The sequence below is a fragment of the Globicephala melas genome, chromosome 6, assembly GCF_963455315.2.
Source record: "Globicephala melas chromosome 6, mGloMel1.2, whole genome shotgun sequence".
Taxonomy (NCBI): domain Eukaryota; kingdom Metazoa; phylum Chordata; class Mammalia; order Artiodactyla; family Delphinidae; genus Globicephala; species Globicephala melas.
The window spans coordinates 14,024,803-14,048,091 of NC_083319.1; the positions used below are offsets into that span (position 1 = coordinate 14,024,803).

The 23,289-nt window shown below is 39.9% G+C and overlaps 1 protein-coding gene across 1 annotated transcript in view; it reads left to right on the forward strand.

Moving 5' to 3' along the window:
- C5 (complement C5) overlaps positions 1-23,289 on the forward strand; it is a 77,809-nt gene that overhangs the window by 46,329 nt on the left and 8,191 nt on the right. The window contains exons 23-38 of the mRNA XM_030858828.3: positions 145-234; positions 1,258-1,470; positions 1,939-2,014; positions 4,833-4,992; positions 6,682-6,777; positions 8,074-8,245; positions 10,060-10,265; positions 11,669-11,821; positions 12,051-12,116; positions 13,232-13,313; positions 14,323-14,371; positions 19,691-19,793; positions 20,160-20,234; positions 20,351-20,456; positions 21,562-21,645; positions 22,574-22,663. Of these exons, the coding sequence (XP_030714688.1) occupies positions 145-234; positions 1,258-1,470; positions 1,939-2,014; positions 4,833-4,992; positions 6,682-6,777; positions 8,074-8,245; positions 10,060-10,265; positions 11,669-11,821; positions 12,051-12,116; positions 13,232-13,313; positions 14,323-14,371; positions 19,691-19,793; positions 20,160-20,234; positions 20,351-20,456; positions 21,562-21,645; positions 22,574-22,663 (1,821 nt within the window). The remainder of the gene's footprint in view (positions 1-144; positions 235-1,257; positions 1,471-1,938; positions 2,015-4,832; positions 4,993-6,681; positions 6,778-8,073; positions 8,246-10,059; positions 10,266-11,668; positions 11,822-12,050; positions 12,117-13,231; positions 13,314-14,322; positions 14,372-19,690; positions 19,794-20,159; positions 20,235-20,350; positions 20,457-21,561; positions 21,646-22,573; positions 22,664-23,289) is intronic.

Genomic DNA, 23,289 nt, shown 5'->3' on the forward strand with positions numbered 1-23,289 from the left:
CCTTTTAAATTTTAATATTGTTGTTATAAAAGAGTCTATTATTTTTTTTAAAATTCCCTGAAAGTAGTTATACTATAAATAATCTGTAAATAGTCTTCCCTCAAGAACTCTGTGTAAATCTAATAATTTTCTTTTAAATTTCAGGCGTCATTAGTAGACGAAAGGAGTTCCCATACAGGTTACCATTGGATTTGGTCCCCAAAACAAAAGTCAAAAGGATTGTGAGTGTAAAAGGTAAATTAACAAGTACCATTTTTATTTCTTATTTCACTTTGTGTTTCAAACAAAAATCAAATATTCTCATGATTATCCTATTTCTCCTCTTCTCTACTCAGTTGCATGTACAATAGGGGACCTCTGGGAGTACCCTATTCCTACTCCCACCTTCAAATCCCTAACCACTCTTCCAACTCTCTTCTTCCAGTGGCCTGATTTGAATGGAGATGCATGCTCCCATGATGGAGGGTGAGGGCTGTCATTGGCCCAAAGACCTTTCTAAAACGAAAGTGTAGCTGCGTCCAGATTTAAAGGACTTTCTATTAGCCTAGTGGCCAGTCCTGTTCCAGAGAAGGCTTTATGACCTGCAAATGGCCCCAAGAAAGCAGCTCTGCTCTTTTAGAGTGCCAGTATATTTGTAGAAGTGGTGTCTTTAGCAGGTTTTATCCCTGGTCTCCAGCCATTAAAAATTCAATGACGCATCATCAGAATAATAGAATGTCCTGACTACATTTTATCTTAGATAAAACCTTGGAATCACAGAATGTTAGTACTGGAAAAGACCTTTTTAATCATGTCCAACTCTGTAGTTAGATATATAAGAAAGTGTTTTTCCCAGGGTCTCACGATGAGTTATAGACAGAGCTCTCATAGCACTCACAGAGTGTTCACAGTTCAGACTCTTAGCTTCGCTTCGTGGATGCGATTGATTCATAGAGTTTACAATATCTAAAGCTTTCAGGTTGAATGGAACTAATTTGCCATGTCCTCTATGCTGTAATCTGCCCACTGTATTACATCATTTTATCCCCATATTGCAGTGGCATTTTTAAGCCTGCTTTTGGTGTTTCTTTTAAATACATCTTCTAATCAAATTTTTTTCCTCTCCCCAGTTCTGAGAAGTAATTCAGCTGCCTAGATAAAAAGGAAAGGATAGGGATGGTTGCTCTTATCTCCATTTAAAATGTACTGTTACTCAGAAGTTGACAGAAGTTGATTGTACCTATGATTTTTGTTTGTGTGCTTGTTTGTTTGTATCAGGACTTCTTATAGGTGAGGTCATGTCTGCAGTTCTGAGTCAGGAAGGCATTGATATCCTCACCCACCTCCCCAAAGGGAATGCAGAGGCAGAACTGATGAGCATTGTCCCAGTATTCTATGTTTTTCACTACCTGGAAGCAGGAAATAATTGGAACATTTTTTCTGCTAACTCATTAACTCAAAAACAGAACTTGAAGAAAAAATTAAAAGAAGGTAAGAAAAAAACTATTTCACATATTATACATTAAAATCTTGTGATTTTTAAACCAATAGTTTGATTAAACTAATATTTAAGTTATGAATTATACAAAAGCTTATTTGTAAAAGCATTTCAGCTAAAAAAAAAAAATCATGAGGTGGACTCTATTACACAAATAAATACTGTTTGCTGGAGCGCTTTGGCTTAACTTACTAAAACGCCTGGATGAGATACAAGACACCTGCATTCCAAACTCTACAGAGTACTTCCTTCCTTCTTGAATGAGCTCAGAATGTTCTACTTGATAATTCCCAATTCAAGCGTTTCATATACTTCCTTTGAGAAGTTCAGTGTTGGCCACAGAGCATGTGCTTGCTGCCCAACACCAAAGGAAGTTCAGTGTTCCCAGGGGCTAATAAAGCACTCTCTGAGTAGAAATGGGGGTCATTGAAGCACTGTGTTCTTTCCCTGGTGCCTCTTAGGGATGGTGAGCATCATGTCCTTCAGAAATGCTGACTATTCTTACAGCATGTGGAAGGGTGGAAGTGCTAGCACTTGGTAAGTAGAAAGTTTTGACTTGCATTTCCATAAGTTGTTAATTAACTAAAGAATAACAACCTTAGTGGAAACTCTGTCCAGTTGCTCAGGCTAAAAAGCCTAGTCATTCTTCACTGCCCTCTTTCTCTTACAAGCCACACCTGATCTAGCAAATCCTTTTGGCTGCACCTCCGAAATATATCCTGAACTTGACTACTTCTCACCAACCCCAGCCCACAACCCTGGTCCAAGCCATTCTCATCTCATACCTGAATTATGACACTAGCCCCCTCTGGTCTTTCAGCATCAGCCCTTGCCCCTTTTCAGTCTATACTCAACACAGCAGCCAGAGGGACTCTGTTAAAACATGTTAGGTCACGTCCCACAAAACCATTCAGGAGCTTCCCATCTTACCCAGGGTAAAAACCAAACTTCTTACTGTGATCTACAAGACCCTACATGGTCTAGCCCTACCTCACCTCTCCAACTACATCCCCTACTACTCTCTTTCACTCCACTCGAGCCCCACTGGCCTTCTTGCTGTTCCTTGAACATGCCAGCCATGCTTCCACCTCAGGGCCTTTGCATTGACTACTCCCTCTTCCCCCTCTTCCTGTATCAGCATGGCTGACTCAGCTACCTCCTTCAAGTCTTTACCAAAAGTCACCTTCTCAATGAGGCCTCTGTTGATCATTCTATCTAGCATGCCATTCCCATCCCAACACTTCATATTCTTCTCCCCAGCTTTCCTTTACTCTTTAGAATTTATCACTAACATTCTTACTTATCACACTTATTGTCTGTCTCGCCACTAGAATGTAAGCTCTATGTGGGCAGTTTCAAGTATTCCTAGTGCCTGGTATGTACCTGGCATATAGTAGGTGCTCTGTAAGTACTTAATTGGTGAAGCATAATAACTTCCAAAATTCTGATTATTTGAGGGAAAGTCAGTCTGAATTAACAAATCCATATGGCAACTTATTTTCAAAGAATAATATCATGCTTTGCCAAAATATTTACTAAAGACACTGTGACAGGTACTTTGTAGGTTCTACTATATGAAACACTTTTAAGGGGTTTACAATCTAGAATAATTGTCTTTTAAATTATGCCCTTTAACTGTTGAGAGTCCCCAGGATTTTATCCTTGACCCTCATTTTCTAGACTCTCTCCTTGTACAATCTCATCTTTGCCCATGACTTCCATAATTCCTATGCAGATGATTCTCTAATCACGTCTCAAGGCCTATCTTCTTTCCTTAGCTCCAGATCCATATTTCTGTGGACTTGGGAGCCAAAAGCCCTTTGAACACATTCCATGCCAAATTCATTCTTTTGTTCCTCTGTTCCCCTAATCAGTGCACAGCAATACTTTGTCCTCTACTGACCAAGTTTGACTCCTCCCTTTCCTTTTGGCTTTACATCCAACCAGTCACCACGTTTCACAGATTGTACCTTAGAAGTGGGTCTGACCCTGTGTGGGTAGCACATTTGAAAGACACACAGGCCCCTGGAGTATGGCAACCAGAGGATAAAACCCAGGATGCAGGGAGTGGAGATCGATACAGACTGGAAAACACCACAGCAGGAACTGGAAACTAAATGCCTGGAGAACAGAAATCCCCATGAGAATATGCAATAGCCTCTCAGGAAATCCCCAGAGCCTCTCAAGATTCTGGGCAAGACTGAGTGGATGGTGTTCAGCCAGAAACATAGAAACACTTGGACCCAACCACCCCAGGCCCAACTCCATGAGTTCCTTTGGAGATAAACATACATAGAAGAAAATGGCCAACACCTGAATACTTTCCAAAAAAATTTTTTTTAGAAATACAGAGAAGATACAAAAAGTACTGAGAATAATATTCCTTTAAAAAGGAAAAGGAAAACAAAACTTTAAAGTGAGGGAGAGAGTCAAGTGGTCTGAGTCTCAAGGGCTTCTGCCTCCTGGGCTGCTGAGTGAAGGAATTGGAGGGGAGGAAAGGAGGCATAAGGGGCACATGGGGTCATGAAGTATTTAGACCCCCTCTGATATTCTTTGAGAGACAGTAGAGACTGAAATTGCTTTTTGACTAAGTAATCATAATAATTAGGGCTTCCTTGGGAGGTGGTGAGTTCTGCATCAATAACATGGTTCAAGGGGAAGAGAGATAAACATTCCCACGGATGTTGGGGAAGAGAATTCAGACCTCAGACGGGGATTTAGATCAGATAGCTTGTACAAATTTTACAATCTAGAATTTTATGATTTCGCTCCTCCATATCTCATGTTCATGAGTCAGTGCTTTAACACAAAACTATTTGTTTCAACACTATTGTCTTTAACTTTAGAGAAAGAAGAATTTTTTTATCATCAGGCATCAATTTTCAGCTTGTGTACAAGCTAACAAATTTGCAGTCACAGAAGACGTGCTGCTCACATTTGATCGTTTTTGGAGATCTTCCTGAAATCTTTCCTGCCCTTGTGAAATGGTAACAACTTACTTTGGAATTGTGCGTTTTAAAACATTATTTTTGGGCTTCCCTGGTGGCACAGTGGTTGAGAGTCCGCCTGCTGATGCAGGGGACACGGGTTCGTGCCCCAGTCCGGGAGGATCCCACATGCCGCGGAGCGGCTGGGCCCGTGAGCCATGGCCGCTGAGCCTGTGCATCCAGAGCCTGTGCTCCGCAACGGGAGAGGCCACAACAGTGAGAGGCCCGCGTACCACAAAAAAAAAACAAAAAAAAACACATTATTTTCTTTTCAAGAATAAACACTGTATGAACTAAAACACACTGAAAGTTGAAAGCCAACAGGGATTCAGTGTCTAAATGTTTATTTATTTGATTTTGTCTCAAAGGTTAACAGCTTTTGCTTTAAGAGTACTTGGACAAGTAAGTAAATATGTAGATCAGGAACAAAATTCAATTTGTAATTCTTTACTGTGGCTGGTTGAGAATTGTCAACTAGAAAATGGATCATTCAAGGAAAATTCCGACTATCAACCAATAAAATTACAGGTAAGGAAACCAAATGCACAGATGAGCAATAGTTTTATTTACAAGTTTGAGTTGTGTTCTCATCCATTTTATAAGAATGAAAAAGAGAGGGGAGAATATATGCAATCCTGCAAGAAACTTCTCTTGTGTACAAAGAATTTGAAAGGTCTTCTCATCCTGCTCTTCAGACAATTCAGCATAGGTCAGATGAGTGAGATCTTGGACACCTGGTGTAACAGGCATTAGTGGGTCACAGGGTACAAGTGCTAGTGATCTCAGAACGGGTAAAATGTGCTAATTTGTCCACGTACACTTGGTATGAATCTGAACTTGAGCTTCAGAGCCTTCTTACAGGTCAAGACTGCGAGATGTTGTGAAACACGGAAGGGATCCTATTTACACTCTGTTAGAAAGAGTGGGGTCAATTTATTAAAAGTACAACAAAGTGTTGTTTGAAATTGGAATCCACTTACATGCTTGAATTGCAAAACCTCTGCAAGATACTGCTACAACATCTTCTACTCCTAGAATGTATTTTTTAGGATCCAACAGCTTTTATTTATTTATTTATTTTGCCTGCCCCAATCCAATCCCTTTCATATCAGGCACAAGCAGCCTCTTGGCTGACAGGGGTCCCATAATTAGGACCAATTAGGATTCACACAAGAAATGGGGGCAACTGACATCATCTAGGTGCTATTTGAAGAGTAAAATACTACAACAATTTTTTTTAAGATCCCACCCATCCATCCATCTATTCGTATCCATTCAACAACCATTCACTAAGCACCTAAAACATGCAAGGGCCTATTTGGGGCACCATGGGGGAGGAAGAGTGGGAAGGATGGACCAGAGTATCCCTGCCACAAAGGAGCTCACACACTGGTAGGGAAAGTGGGGTATAAATGCTAATAACTCTAACCAAGATTGAAGTGTGTGTGTTCATTTATTTATTCAATAAGTATGTATTGTATGTGTACAAAGTGCTACATGGTAGGGACATAACAGTGAACAAAACAGGTGTGGTCACTGAGGCCATGGCAGTTACAGTCTAGCAGAGAAGTCAGACATTGAGTAAGTGATTTCAAGTGTGGGATTCATGTTAAGAAAAGGGAAATACAGTTTCTTTGAAAGCAGGAAACTCTAACCTAGATTGGGGGAGTTGAGAAAATGGGTTGACCAGGTCCCTGGGAGCTAGGTAGGAGGGAGGCAGGCAGAGTGTTGCAAGTGGAGCAAACATCATGCCTGTTATCTTGAAGTAGAGAGAGGGTGGTTCATTAAAAGAGCTGGAGCCGAGAAGTCCAGAGGGTGAGTGGCACAAAATAAAGCTGGAGAAAAAAGTGAAGGTTACTTACTGGAAGGTCTTGGAAGCATTGCATAGGAACGTCACTGCCCTAAGAGGAGAAAATGTGGGAGAACAGAGGCAGAATAGTGCTTCTCAGGGGAGGTGGCATTTTAACAGGGTCTAGAAGGAGAGGGTGAACTTGAACGTGGTAAAGAGGTATGAAGTGGAGCTACAGGGTAGAGAGGTGGAGGAGAGAAAAGCAAGTGAAAGCATGTAAGACTCAGAGCTTTGAAAAAACGCAAGCAGTCCAACTAGAGTGCATGAAGGGAGAGAAGGAGAGTAGGTCCAAAATAAAGATTAGAGCAAGGTCACTTCACTTTAAAGACACCAGTTTGCTCTCCTTTTTAAACATTGCTTACTTTTAGGGTACCTTGCCCATTGAAGCCCGAGAGAAAACTTTATATCTTACAGCTTTTGCTGTGATTGGAATTAGAAAGGCCTTTGATATATGCCCTCTGGAGGTAAGTAAGAGTTTTCTTTCTCCAACACCCATGGTCTTTTTCCATACCATATTCTTGGGGGGAGGGGGGAAGGTAAGAGGGGGGCTTGAAAATAACTTTAACTCCAGAATTTAAGGATTTCAGAATTATGATAGATACTAGAGAACATCTAGTCCAACCCACTCATTGACAGTTGAGAAAGCTGAGGCCTGTACGAAAGGTGAATTTAATTGTCCCATGTCACAGGCTACTGACTCGTAGAGCTGTGATTAGAACAGATAACTTCTGACTGTGATGAGAAAATGACCCCGTGTCTGCAGCTTCCTACTCTTACCTCTGCTAAATCTTATGCCACGTATGTGACTGTTGTTCTATAACCCGGAATACAGAGTGTTGAGGTACTCTGTATCACAGAACTGTTGAGGATGCCCCATACCACGTTTGCTGCCTTGGGTTGTGCTGTTTCATTTGCTTGGAAGATGAAGGGAGGAAGGAGAGGATCCACTTAAGTGAATCAATATAGAAGATTCCAAAGGTTAACAGAATTGAGACCCTGATCTGGGAAGTAAATTAGACATGTCCTTCAAACCAGCAGACAGAACCAAGATGGAAAAACCCAAGGGGATTGATAGGACTCGAACCACAAAACAAAATAATCGTTTAGTTTAGTTCAAGAGAATTGTTTTATATATATATCCAGCAAGACAAAATAATCAACAAGGAGAAGTTAGCAGTGGTGCTGGGAGAGAATGCACCAGGCAAGATGTCAGCAGCGATGCACCATGCCACCTCCTCATCCACTTATCCAAAATAACTACTTTAGTCGTCTCAGGACAAAGTCATAAAGACTATTTTCCCAGGAATCCTTAGGATCAAAAAGTACTTTGACAGCTTGGCTCTTTTTCTGCTACTGATGGTTTTAGTTACTAAAACTCCTTTTGAAAATGTGAATCTGTCTCAGCTATGCTGGGGGGGAATGGAGAAAGCTGTGTCTATACTTGGTGCTTCCTCTTCCCAGAGGCTAGGTCTGACATGGGAAGCAGAAATTCAGTGGAAAAACCTCTACCGAGGAGGGGAGGATTCAGAAACTAAAACAACTGGATGTGGACAATCTCGTTTTCACTTTCCAGGTTACACTCTGCTCCTTCTCCCGGAAGGATTTGCTTCAGGGAGACACCATCCATTTCTATTAGGTCATTTCTCTTTCCACCCTTCACCTTGCTTGCCCCAGAGTGGCACCATCTGGGGGCAGGTCCCATCAGTTGATAGGCCGATGCTTGACAAAGAAACTTAGGTATCTTCTGCTCTTGTTTCCAGAAAGTCAGCACAGCTGTAACTAAAGCTGACACCTTTCTGCTTGAAAATACCCTCTCGACCAAGAGTACTTTTACACTGGCCATCGCTGCTTTTGCTCTTTCCCTGGGAGATAAAACACACCCACAGTTTCGTTCAATTGTCTCAGCCCTGAAGAAGGAAGCTTTGGTTAAAGGTATGACTTGTTCCTGACAGGTACTCGGCAAGTGTCTACTAGGCATGTAGCGTCTGCTAATTGGGGAAGGGGTGGTGGCATGCATAGTGGAGTGAGACACCATCCCTGCCCTCAAGAAACAAATCATCACAGTACAAAGGAATAAGCGCTGTTATTCATTTACTTAGTCACTCATTCAGCACATTTTTATCCATTCCTTAATTCAACAAAGGAATGAATGTGTATTGAGTATTGAGTACCTCCTATGCACCAGGCACTGTTCTAGGCTCTGGGGATAAAGCAACAGACAAAAAAAAAAAAAAAAAATTCAGGCCTTCATGAAGCTTACATTCTAGTTAGGGAGAGACAAATGCAATAAATAGCTAAAACATTTAATATACTGAATAGCTTAGTGATGACTGATGTGAAGAAAAATGAAGCAGGGAAGTGACACAGGGCGAGGGGGTGGGTTGTAATTTTAGATGGGGTTGTCAGGCTTAAGCCTCACTGAGAAGATGGTGTTTGAGTCAAGACATGAAGGAGGTGAGGAAGCAAGCCAGTGGCTCTCTGGAAGGGTGTTTCCTGGTGGAGAAACAACTTTGCATATTACTGAGGTAGGAGCATGCCTGGTGCTCCAGAAAAGGCCAGGAGGCCAGTATGGCTGGAGAGAAATGAGATGAGGGTAAGAAGTGATGTCAGGGAAGGAAAGCATGAGGGAGTGCCATGTAGGACCTTGGAGGTCATTACTGGAGCTCTGCAGGACTCCTGTATACAGTTGTGCAATGTTCAAAGCACCCAAGCAAGCAGGTGAATTAAGGCTGAAATCCAGCCTGTGCTCTGCTCCCCCATCCATGCACCCTGGTTTGAGTCAGCTTCTACCCTGAGCAAGGGGTGCCTGAGTCTCATTCACATCAAGGTGCTGTGGGGGCCAGTGTGAGCCCCAGGAGAGTGCATGACCTAGCTTGTATTGTACCAGGTTGACTACAAAGTAAAGATATTGCTTCCTATGGGTCAAGAGTAAAGAAATAGAGAGGAGCTGTGGTCATTGGCCAATGTGCCTAGACCAGCACCGGCATGGTTGGGCACTTCTGAGCCGTCTCCTGACTAAGGTTTTCTAAAAGTTTAATAAATCTTACATGAGGTTTATCATTATCTACAAAATTTGACTTCTGTCGTCATTTAAAAATGACTGACTCTTAACATATACCTCGAAACCACTTGTATAATACTTTTCAAATAACACAAAAGAAATGTCTTGGGTATTGTAAGAAATGAATCATAAAATCATAGAATTTAAGAGCTAGAAAGGAACTTAATAATTCAAATAATGTTTGATCTGGAAGTATCTTTAAAAACCAAAACTTTCATTCTAAATACAGCCTCCACAAGTGAGGGAAAACATTTTGTCCACAGTCATGCAAATCAGGTAATTCTGATGTGTAAATAGATAACATCAAAATTTTGAGGGATGGAGTGGGAGGTTGGGATTAGCAGATGCAACCTATTATATATAGAATGGATAAACAGCCAGGTCCTACTGGATAGCACAGGGAACTATAGTCAATTTTATATATGTACGTAAAATACATATATTTTATATATATAAATATATATACATTCTTTTTTAGATTTTTTCCATTATAGGTTAAAAGAGCCCTGTGTTAAGGGACCTTGTTTGTATTGGTCACCTTGAGAAAGTTCTTCTTACAAAAGAGTAAAAAATTTCTGGAAACCAGAAGGCCACTACCGGAAGAAACTTCTAGAAACTTGCTAGAATTGTTATGCCAAATTCACACTTTTCATCATATTTACCAGTGTGATTTGTTGATGTTCAGGTAATCCACCAATATATCGTTTTTGGAAAGATGATCTTCAACAGAAAGACGGCTCTGCACGTTATACCAGCACAGCACACATGGTAGAAACCACGGCCTATGCCTTACTTACCAGCCTGAGCTTGAAAGACATGAATTACGTTAATCTAATCATCAAATGGCTATCAGAAGAGCAGAGGTATGGAGGTGGCTTTTATTCGACCCAGGTAATGTTTCTTTCTCAGGGTCCATCCTCCTGGAGATATTTTTAGTGCCTCCCACACCACACATTCCACACTCCTTCTGACCTCCATGCTTCTGTCACCAAGGGAGCATACCAAAGATATGAATAAAGGACTAGAATCAAGGACCCTAATGGATATGTGCATTGACACCCTTCTTATACAGAGGAGCAAGTCAGCCTCAGGAGGTTGATTCAGGGAGTTAGTGGCAGAGCCAAAATCAGAACTCACGTCTCCTGACTCTAAGCCCAGTACTTCCTTTATGATTCTTAATTACCATGAAGGGCTAGGAGAGTTAATTCCTATGTAAGGAACAGCAGCTGCCCTGCAAAGGCACTGATGTTTCTGTCCACAAAACAAATAAAAGGTGAGAGGAATACTGATTACTAACATGTTTATCTATCTACCTACCAATGTAAACTCATTTAAGTATGTATATTTTACATTATAACTATATGCAGTTGTTTAGTGTACATCTACATTCAAGTTTATCTCAAATGTTAGCATCTTCCCTGTTCCCTGGATGCTTGGACAATGACAGGGTGTGTGTGTATATGTATATAAAATTTAGAGCTAGAGGGGTCCTTCAGGGTGACATTAGTGATCATCTAATCCGAGGAGGCAAATGGTTTCATCGTGGGTACAACTGGAGGCTTAGAGAAGAGAGGACCCCGCTTATTAGCACTGGCTGCATGGACATGGGCAGAGAGGGTAGCCACAAATTTGCTATCTCTGATCCAGCCACATTTCCTAATTTTGTAGATGAAGAAGATGAAGTCCAGAAAAATTAAGTTCATCCATTTATTCCTTCAACAAATACTTGTTGAATAGCTACCATGTGTGTGTACTTACTAAATGTAATGGATGCCAAGAAAAATATACTACTTGCCCCCATGAATCTTATATTGCAGGGGGGGACGCCAGTGATAAACTCTACATAAAAATATTACCAATTGAGATGAATGCTCTAAAGGGCAGAAGGGAAGAACATTAAAACAGAATAATGAGAAGGGGGAGCTTCTTTATGGCTTCACTGTGCGGATATTTAAGCTGAGACTTAAGGATGGGAAGGAGATACATTGTCATGCAAGGAGTTGGAGGTATTCTGCAAAGAGTGACTTGCCTGAAGTCACGTGCTCAGGACAGGTAGAGAACCTGGACTTGAGCCCACACAGCCTTTCTGTCCCTGCTAACAGCAGCATCCTTATTGGGGGAGGGGGACGATCTTCCTTCCACCTCCACATGGGGACCCTTAACCAGTTTCACTCAGTCAGCTGGAGTTTCATCTCCAGGCAATGCTGACTCACCTTCTCATAAGAAAGGGTATTTGTAAACAGAGAGTACATAAATAAGTAAACCTATGTTTGTGCCTTGCTGATTGTTGATAGGATACAATTAATGCCATCGAGGGCCTGACAGAGTATTCACTCCTGGTTAAAAAACTCCACTTGAATATGGATATCAAAGTTTCTTACAAGCATAAAGGTGACCTCTACTATTATAAGATGACAGAGAAGAATTTCCTTGGGAGGCCAGTAGAGGTAAATAAAGGATTTTTTTATAGTATTTTATAATCGGATGGGACCTTTGAAATCATCTGTTACAGATGCTAATACGTATTTTTCTAATTACCACATTTTAGATTATTTTAAGGTATATTTAAACATACAAGTAACTGGAAATAGTTCTTACTGTCCACAGCCTACAAATCCGTGTTTGTGCAAAGTAAATAAGCATGAGAAATAATATTGAACACAAAAATCTTTCCAGGTGCCTTTCAATGATGACCTTGTTGTCCTAAGTACTGGACAAAACAATGGCTTGGCTACAGTGCATGTGAGTATTTCATGGAGAGCCGACTTAATTGGGGTTATGTGTGACTTAATTGGGGTTATGTGTCAGCTTGTACTAAGTAACATAAAAGAAAGTTAGGGACTTTGCCACAAAGTTACAGAAATCTGGGCTTGGGTAACCATGACTGACGTAAGAGTCATTTATCATTCTTTCTAGCTATCTTGGTAGCTGTCCCCACAATTTCTTTTTGAAAATGGTCATATTAATCTTTATATGTATGTAGTCTGTGTATTTGTGGAAATTATATATATATATAATTATATAGAGAGATAAATAATTTTTATGTCTATATATGTATATATACATGTGACTTGTATGTATACACTCATACGTGTATATACATGGATGTGGTGGTTAGTAACGTAGTCGCACCTCATTTGTCCAGCATCATCGGGGATTGATGGATATGTAAGGGCTTAAGTTTCTTCTATTTTTAACCATAGATTGCATGGACACATATAAATAGCTTAGAAAAACGTGTAACTGCCAAATGCCTCAAATAAAATAAACTATGTATTCGGAGCATAAGTTAACATTCTGTTGATTATTTAATTGTGTGCTCATCTTTAGTACATTTATTCCTTCAAAGACTGCTTCTAAGATTGCGTGAGGGTGGGGAGATGGATGGTCCACTTTTCTGTCACTTCTGGTCACTCTCACCATACCTACTTCTGGCAGCACCCCTGCCCTTCCACGCATACCTATAATTTGTTGTTACCACAGTGGTTTGTGGGCTGAAGAAAACCATACTTCATGACCTTGTGGTGTTCTCTGTAAAATTAGTGTACAGGCACAAGGATGAAAGTCTTAAAAACTTTCCTGTAGAGTGAGGTGCTCAGATTTGACTGCGTGGGATTTGGACCAAGGTTCTGACTGGACAGAGATCGTTTTTTGCTTACCTTGGGCTTCTCAGCTATGTTTCAAATTGTGGAGTTTGCTGAAAGTCCGGTTGCTGGGAAAATGGTCTTTAACGTACACCATTTGCACTGGGTGGTGAAAATACTTTAAGCATCTCATTTCTAGCCGCAGTACTGCCATAATACCTTTTCCACTCCCCGTTTTAAACAGAATACTCTTGTTTACTTGTCCCAATATAGGTAAAAACTGTGTTTCACAAAACCAGTACCTCTGAGGAAATTTGCAGCTTCCATTTGAAAATTGAAACTCAGCAAATTGAAGGTAAAACATCATGATTTACACTATAATTTGGGTTAAGCATAAAGAATGCCAAAGAGCTTCCCTGATTAGGAAAAACATGCTAAATCAAAAAACAATTTTCTTATTCAAATTCTTTAACAGGTTGACATCTGAGTAAACATAACTGCCATTTATTATAATACAGGTAACTAATAATAGTTGGAATTTGATATTAAATAACAATATCTAAGCTAAATGTATCCGCTATTGATCCAGAAATTGTTTTGACTGAAAATTACTTTAAGAATGTAACTAGCATAAAAAAAAAATGTAACTAGCTGTAAAGCCACAGAAGGGTCTAATTTCAGAAACTTGAATTTCTGTTACTTTTGTGTCAGTGTTCCATTCCTGGGCCCTGAATTTCTCTCATCACTCTGTTGGGTTTCCATCCCTTACCCTTTCTGTATCCCAAGGAGTTTGGCAAATGCACATTTCTCTGCCCCCACCTTCAACTTGATCTCTCCAGGACTTATGATCCTTTCTTAATGTGCCTTTTTTTTTTAACCTGTGGCCCTCTCATCCCTCTTCTGATGGGTTAGTTCTCCCCTCCCAGTCCAGAAGCAAGGCCACTTGCACACCCCAGTTCTCCTTTACCCTCTGCCCTGATAGCTTCTGTTTGTGGCTCAGAAGCCTGTTCCTGCAGGAAAATTTCCAACTACCAGCAAATCCAGGCGTCGGCTCTTCCTCTCTGCTACCTCCCCCAGACATGTGACCAACACATATTTACCTTAAATGACTCCTTCCTTAAATTATAAGTTCTTGGAGAGCAGAGAACTGTTCTAATGGTTTTAAGACTTCCTGGGATTGTCAGTAGCCACGAATCTCCATTAAAATCATCAAAAGTGAAAACTACCAAATCACAAATCATTTTTAAGTGTGTTTAGAGACATGCTCATTAATGATTCTGTTCTGACATGTTGCAAAACAGCTAAAAACGGTTTACTCTTATTTTTGTTTGTTTGTTTGCTTGTTTGTTTGCTGTGTGTGCCAGCCCGCAGCTACAGCAACTCGGAATACAAGCGCATAGTGGCATGTGCCAGGTGAGCCAGTTTCCACCAAGGGGAGAGTAGACTTCAGGGTCTCACTTCTGCCAGAGTATTATTTCTTCAAATATTTTTGAATTATAAGAATGTCCAGAAGATGCAAAATTGTTCGCTTTTTTTAATGAGAAGCATAGCAGGTATTCTTTTTTTTCTCTTGCATCTTTATTGGAGTATAAATTCTTTACAATGTTGTGTTAGTTTCTGCTGTACAACAAAGTGAATCAGCTATATGTATACATATATCCCCATATCCCCTCCCTCTTGAGCCTCCCTCCCACCTTCCCTATCCCATCCCTCTAGGTCGTCACAAAGCATCAAGTTGATCTCCTTGTGCTATGCAGCAGCTTCCCACTAGCCATCCATTTCACATTTGGTAGTGTATACATGTCAGTGCTACTCTCTCACTTCATCCCAGCTTCCTCTTCCCCACCCTCCCTCCCCGTGCCCTCAAGTCTGTTCTCTACGTCTGCGTCTTTATTCCTGCCCTGCCACTAGGTTTATTTGTACCGCTTTTTAAAATTCCATATATATATGTGTTAGCATACGGTATTTGTTTTTCTCTTTCTGACTTACTTAACTCTGTATGACAGATTCTAGGTCCATCCACCTCACTACAAATAACTCAATTTTGTTCCTTTTTATGGCTGAGTAATATTCCATTGTATATATGTGTCACATCTTCTTCATCCATTCATTTGTTGTTGTTTGTTTTGTTTTTTTTGAATTTTATTTAATTTATTTTTTTACATAGCAGGTTCTTATTAGTTATCCATTTTATACATATTAGTATATATATGTCAATCCCAATCTCCCAATTCATCCCAGGACCACCACCACCAACCCCGCTCCGCCACTTTCCCCCCTTGGTGTCCATACGTTTGTTCTCTACATCTATGTCCCTATTTCTGCCCTGCAAACCGGTTCATCTGTACCACTTTTCTAGGTTCCACATATATGTGTTAATATATGATATTTGTTTTTCTCTTTCTGACTTACTTCACTCTGTATGACAATCTCTAGATTCATCCATGTCTCTATAAATGACCCAATTTCATTCCTTTTTATAGCTAATATTCCATTGTATATATGTACCACATCTTCTTTATCCATTCATCTGTCGATGGGCATTTAGGTTGCTTCCATGTCATGACTATTGTAACTAGTGTTGCAGTGAACAATGTGGTACATGTATCTTTTGGAATTATGGTTTTCTCAGGATATATGCCCAGTAGTGGGATTGCTGGGTCATATGGTAGTTCTAGTTTTAGTTTTTTAAGGAACCTCCATACTGTTTTCCATAGTGGCTGTATCAATTTATTCCATTAAATAGCTACTTACTGTACAGAACAGCTTTGTTTTGCTCATATATAGTTTTCTCTCCCATTTTTGGCCTTTTTCTAATTCAAACACTAAAATATTAATTTGTCTTCCAGAAAGGTAAAGATATGATACGTAGGTATTAGGAAAAGAAAGAGCAAAAGATTCTCTCAGAAGCAGCTTCCACACTTTTACTTAGAAAAATCATGTTCACCCAGTAAAATCCCTGGCCGTTATCAGCCAGCCGGTGGTTCTCAAGTCAGGTTGCACATTGAATTCAGCTGGAGAGAGTTTAGAACTATGCAAAACTCCATCCAGGCTCACCCCTGGAGGTTCTTCTAACGGTAGCCAGGGCTAAGAACCATGGATGCTGAGCCCTTAGCAAACTAACTCCAAAGCCTGAATTGGCCACTATCTTCATTTCCTATTGCTGCTAGTAACAATTTACCATAACTGTAATGACTTAAAACAACCCAAATGTATTATCTTATAATTCTGGGGGTCAGACGTCCTAAAATCAAGGTGTTATTGGGGCCACGTTCCTTCTGGAGGCTCTAGGCGAGAATCCACGTCCTAGCCTTTTCCAGATTCCAGAGGCACCTGCTTTCCTTGGCTTGTTGCCCCTCCCTCCATCTTCAAAGCCAGCAACACAGCATCTTCCAGTATCTCTTTCTGACTCAGACCCCTGCTTCCATCACCGTAACCTCCTTCTCTGACCCTCCTGTTTATTTCCCTTATAAAGACCCCTGTGATCACATTGGACCCACGCAGATAATCAATCAGGAGAATCGCCATGGCTCAAGATCCTTAACCTAATCACACCTACAAGTCCCTTTTGCTATGTAAGCATAGCTTCAGGGGATTAAGAGGTGGACATCTTTGGAGGCCATTATTCTGCTTACCAAACCACCATCCTAAAACGTTTATGAAAATATAGGTTTTTGAAAATATGTATATATACTTTAGTGATCACACAGAGTGAATCAGTTAATGGCAGAGCCAGGACTAGAACACAGGCTTCTTCCTTCTTTCCACCACCCCTTAGTACCTCCTGTTCTGTTCTGTTTCCTTAATTCTTCCTATTCTCAACAACTGGCTGGTATTTTGCTGTTTTTACTTATAATCACACATGATGCAAAGCACTGAGTATGGGTAAACTAGAAATTCCATAGAGTTGTGTCATAGATTGGAGCTGAAAAGGATTTTAGGGATGATATAGTAATCCTCTTATTTTAGAAGTAAAGAAACTGAGACCCCAAGAGGTGAAGTAACTGGCCAAATTCTCACAGAGTTAGAGGCGGAGCTAGGACCTCAAAGCCCAGACCCTGATGCCCAGTCCAGTTTCTAAACCACATCCTTCAGTTAGTGTAATCTGAGACCACTGACCTTGAGGAATAGCACAGAATTTCTCACCACCTCCTTCCCAGCATTTTGCAGCCCTGTCTGTGGTCCCTAGCTCAGTCACTCTCTTCTCAGGATTCCTTCATCAGCTAGCCCACTCGAAGTCCCTCCTTCCTTCCTTGGCCAGTCTCTGCCATCTGTTCCCCCTCACACACCCTTCCTCATTCCCTAAGGTCCTGTTAAGGTCACCCTTTCCCAGGCAGCTTGCTTCCTGCCATTCCCACTCTTGGGTACCTCTCTTCTAGAGGACAGGGTGTGATCACTGTTTAAACCCATAGAACTTGTCACAGGGAGGTATGAGCAAACTTGTTCTGGGCAAAGCTAGAATCAATGTGTGGGACCTACAGGGAGGTACACTGAGTGGGCACAAGGACTCTATGATAGTGGAGCTGGACACCTGTGGGGCAGCCTCTGCCATGAAATACTCACATGACCTTCAGCAAATCAGCTTACTTCTCTGGGCCTCTTCTGTAAACTAAGGATATTGGACTATCTGATCCCAAATTGCCTTCCGGTAGTTCCACAACTCTGCTATACATTAAAAGGCTCTCATCAAAAACTTGTTCATTTGAATTCATTGACAGGAGGCCTAGTTCCAGATTGTTAGTATATAAAAGATAGCAACAGAGATGTAATACTGCATATTCTACCCTTTGGTTTTTATAAACCGGGGACAAAATGTTCAAAAAACCAGGTGGAACATGCTTTTGGCTCTGTGATGCTGAAGCTGGGTTGGATAAATTCCAAATGTAACTGTGCAGTACTTATTCATGTGAGAAATTCTTTGCCTTCAAATATACACTCTCCTGATTTAAAAAATGCCAGCACACAATTTCTATGTTCAGAGGGTCTCTTTCGTGTATTTAGCTTTTTACAACTTCTCTGTTGTATTCATAAGAAAAGAAAAAAGGATTTCATTTCTCTCCTTCTCCTGGAACAAAATGCCTTTGGGAAAGATTGCTGTCCTTGGCAGCAGGCAAAGGGCTTCTTGAAAGGAAGGTTTCTGTTCCACGGTTGAAACAGTCACCATGGCAACCAGTCATCAAGGCTCCAGCAACTTTTCATAGACACTCTTCACTCAGGAGGCCCTTTTCCATCATGTTGACAGAGTATTTGCATCTGTGAGCCAGAGCTCTCTGCTTCTGGTGACACTCACCCATCCAATTAGGGAGATGCTAGATGTCACATTTCAGTTCCAAGTTGCCTTATATTTTGTTCTAAATTGTTAATTTGGTGAAGAATGGGGTTAAATTTTTATAAGCCGGAAATTTTATAATATTGAAATTTTTATGGTAAATATGACATCTAAAACTTCTAGTAGGATCTGCTTTATATATGTTCAATAAGATATGATTGGGGAAAAGAGGTCCCTTGCCACCTCACTAATTCAAATAATACCTCCCATTGCACTCATATTTATTCCTTTGGGTGAGATCAGTTCATTTTCCCCTTTATGAAGCTGTCTCACCAGGCTCTTCCTTTAATCCCAACTGCTCTCCCAAGCTCCACTCTCAAATGTCTGGCTGCCTCTCCCACATCATAAGGTGAGGCTGGAATCTAAAACTCAACCTTTGCAGAACCAGACTCCCATCCAGTCCCTACCCCACCAACCTGCTCCTCCTTTAAGTATTCTAACTTTGCTTAATCATAGAAACAGGCCTCTCTGCCTCTCAAGATGAAGGCTTGGAATTATAAAGATAAATTTAAAACACGAGTTTATACTTCTTCACAGTTAATTTTACAAAAAAGAAAATGAGCTCTAGAAAGGGAAAATAATTTGGGGAAAACCCTCAGCAGAACTGGGATAAAGCCCAAATTTACTGATTTGGGAATTTACTGGGAATTTCAGTATTGGAAATGGGAATTTCAGTAAATGGGAATTTCAGTATTCTTTTCCCTCATACCAGAAAAACAAAAACAAAATAAACCAAATCTCCCATTTTACCCCCTTTGCCTTTCTCCTCAGCTTCCCCACAAGCACAATTCCTAGATGAAGGATAGTCCTTGAAACATTTTTTTAAATAAAATATCTAATATGAAAATTTTAGAAAATACAGAAAAGCACGGAAAAGAGATAATCACTTATAATCTCATCATCCAGAGAAAGTAGCTTCTAACATGTTAGTGTGTTTCCTTCCAGTCTTTTCCTGAACATGCTTATTGAGTTTCTTTCCAATATACAATTAATTTTCTTCTTTGAATATTCTCCGTTAGAAAAAGAACTAGGATGAGAATCAAGAGACTTATGCAGCTCTGAGGTGAGATAGTCATGTGAGCTTGAACAAGTACCTTATCTCATCCTCAGTTTCCTCAACTAGCTAATTAGGAGCTCGGACTGAATGGCTTTTATGATCTCTTCCAACCCCAGAATGGAGGTCCATTGAGATAACCGGTCAAGTGAGTAAAGAGTTGGAATAGATGACTAAGAAATCTCTTGCATCTCTAAAATTCAGAGATTGCAACACATATATTGTAAAGAAGCAAATAACTGGAGACTCACATTAGAAAGTTAAAGCCTACCAAGGAACAGGGGCTTTTCTTAAAGAATCTTATTTATTTATTTATTTATTTCATTTCCTAATCTCTAATTTATTTTAGCTACAAGCTCAGCAGTGAAGAATCATCATCTGGGTCCTCCCATGCAGTGATGGATATCTCTTTGCCTACTGGAGTCAATGCAAGCCCAGAAGACTTAAAAGCTGTAAATGTTTTCTTTTAAATGTTGTTATGGATACCTGCTTTTGTTTATTGCATTATTTTACAAACAAAGCTATTTCCATTCCTTCTAATAGACACTTTCATAGAATCAGCCAGAATATTCTTTTCAAACCAACAATCTACCTAAGTTTTTATTTTTCAAAGTGAAATAGGGACATATACTTGCATGGTCTGAAAAATGTGAGTGCATACGATGACGTGTTCAGACTTTTTCAAGAGGAGGAGCTGCTCTTCAATGTCTTTAAATAGTGGATTACATCCCCATGACCTAACATTCCATCAGTGGGTGAATGCATTTAAACAAAAAGTCCATGAAATTAAATTTGAGCTTTCCTCTTTGTTCCCTTAGCTTGTGGAAGGGGTGGATCAACTATTAACTGATTATGAAATCAAAGATGGACATGTTATTCTGCAACTGAATTCGGTAAGTTCCACCTCTCACCATTCTTCATTTATTATTACTATTCAAAATTTGCAGCCTAAAATATTATGGGTCTCTCCTCTCCCATAATTTTCTTAAACCTTGAATTTGTCAAACAGATTCCTTCCAATGAGTTCCTTTGTGTTCGATTCCGGATAGTTGAACTTTTTCAAGTTGGGTTTCTGAGTCCTACTACTTTCACAGTGTATGAGTACCACAGACCAGGTAATCAACTCTACTCTAAAGTTTCTTCAGAGGACTGCTTTGTATTCATTATGTAGAAATGCACTAGAGGCCTACAGATGTATGTATGTATGTATCGCCTCTTCCAGGGCTCATTCCTCACAAACATTCCCAACTTGGACAAACAACTTCTGTGTGACATTGAACAAATCATCTCACCTCTCTGGTCCTCAGTTTCTTCATGTTTAGAATAACTGGATTAGACTGCTCCCAACTTAAATTCTTTGCCTCAAGTTTATCTTTGGTGTTCAGTTTTACTATTCATTGCATCTCTCCTTTTTAGAGATGCCCACTCGCCCAACTATTTCTTTAATCCTCCCAGAATCAACTTCTCCTCCACCTATAATCTCATCACATTTTGCAGAGAGCTCTATTATAGCAGTTGCCACATTGCATTATTATTATTGGTTTCTCCACAACCCCAGACAGAATGTTTTCATCCTTGTGCCCCTAATCTCTAGCACAGTGTCAGGTACATAATGTGTATTGATAAATGTCAAATGAATGACCCCCACGTTTGATCATTCAGCCACTTCTGAGAATATTAAGTGATTGGAGAGCACTTTGGTTCACAAGACAGAAGACTTCAATTTGGACAGTTCTACTTGTTACAAAATTCTTAAAGTGAACCAAACTCTGAGACCCATTCAATCTAGTTTTACTTCTGAAATCATATAGAACATAGTTAGCCTCTCTTCTCCTTGAGTGACAGAAAAAACCCCCAAAACTATGTAAATATATAGTTTCTTTTCTTCTCCAGCATAAATAATTACCAATTACAATTCTTTCAATAGACTCTCAGGTAACATAATTTTTTTCCTCTCATTCACTGAAGCACCAAATATTTTCATTCTAAGAAATGAATATTGAAGAGTAAAATTTCAAGTACAGAAAGGGAGAATATTTTGTGGGTAGAGGGACCCATGTTAGGACAGACAATTCATAATTTAACTTCCTTGGGCCTCAGCTGCAAAAAGAGGGTTTGGAATAGGTGATCTCCAAGGCCCCATGGGAGGGACTCATTGATGGGGTAAATTGTTGTGCGTTCATCAAGCCACCTCTTCTAATTGCACTTTCATTGCTGCAGATAAACAGTGTACCATGTTTTATAGCATGTCCCATACCAAACTTCAGAAAGTCTGTGAAGGAGTAATGTGCAAATGTGTCGAAGGTAAACTTTGTTTAATGTGTTTAGGCTGCGTGCTTGTTTAAAGCAGCCACTCATAATCTGGGACTAATCTTGGGGGAGCTGTTTGACAAACTGTCGTTTCTCAGAAGTAGAAATGTAATCTCATCTGATTGAAAGCTCATTCCTTGAGCACTGTAAAGCTACTTTTCGACAGCTCTGGGACAACCCGATAGTTCCTACTGTACAGAGGCAGAGAAATACCATCCAGATGGTTGTTGGATATCCGAAGGATAACATGATGCGAAATTGTTACTTTTCACCTGGTCATTTTAGTGTAATAGGACCACAGCCTAAGAGAACAGAGGCTCCAGACTGAGCCACTAGCTCCTCTTTCTTTCCCCTTGTCCTTCCCAGATAGTGACATTCTCCATTCAGTCTTTCATCTATCAAGGCAGTTTTACTTCTTGTTGGCCAAGGAAAAGACCCAGAACTCACCAATAATCAGCAATGGACTCCATGAGGGTCTGGGTTCTTTTTGGTTTTATTTTGTTTTTCAAAATCCTTAAAATCTATACATTTCTTAGGTACTTATTGCTCCATCTTAGAGCTGTAAATCAGTCAACTCATCAATTTGGTTCCTTCAAGGGATTTTTGATTATACTCAAAATGGAAAAATTTCCTCCTTTCTTCAATGAAGCATATATATTTCTAAAGAGCTGAATGTGGAGTGACTACCCATTCTAAGAATAAGTCTCTTGTTCAAGATTTTGTTTTTGTTTGTTTTGTTTTGTTTTTGCTTTACATACTGTTTTACTTTATGGAAGAGGAGAAAATGGACTGGTCTTAGGAATCTGGTAATTGTAAGATTATTTTAGATTGTCTCAGGGCTGATGAGAAAGAACTATGTTTACTCCCAAAGCTGCCTGTTCCTTACATTAACCTAACTTGTACTGTTTTTCACAAAATCCAGCTGACTGTGGACAAATGCAGACAGAACTGGATCTGACAATCTCTGCAGCTACTAGAAAAGAAACAGCATGTAAACCAGAGATTGCATATGGTAAGTTCAAAAGTTCAATGTATAGTTCCATTAAACATGACATTTTATGAAAACATGATCAGTTAGGAAGATCTACAACTTTACACAGTGATTATATAGATACAACATTCCACATGTTCCCTTGAAGGAAAATGCCATCAATTTTCAGCATTAACATGAAAAGTTATTTATCCTTCAGCAAAGAAATAGGATTTTCATTAAAAATGATAGGAGTGAGGTGCACACGCAGCCAAGACACTTTATTCCACAGACCCCATTGAATTAAAGGTGCTAAAACATATTCAAAGAGAATATTTGAGAAGCCACAGAGGTATAAGATTTCACTACTGCATTCTTCCAGTCAATCGAGCAGAAACAGAGACAAAGACGGTTTAGGGGTCTGGGTACTTTCCAAATCCCTCCAAAGACAAGGTAAAAATATCAGTACTAAATAATTTTTAATATATCCACAGTCACAATCCATGTTTGAGACTCTCTCCATTTCAAAAGGAGCATCTCTTTCTTGTTGTCCAGACCTCAGAGCTAAATCAAATGCCCAAGTACAGTTGTAGTCTTGTCTCAAATTCCTCATAGAATTAGATCCTTTATTTTCTGTCCATAATTCCTAATGTTTATTTCTGGCTTTT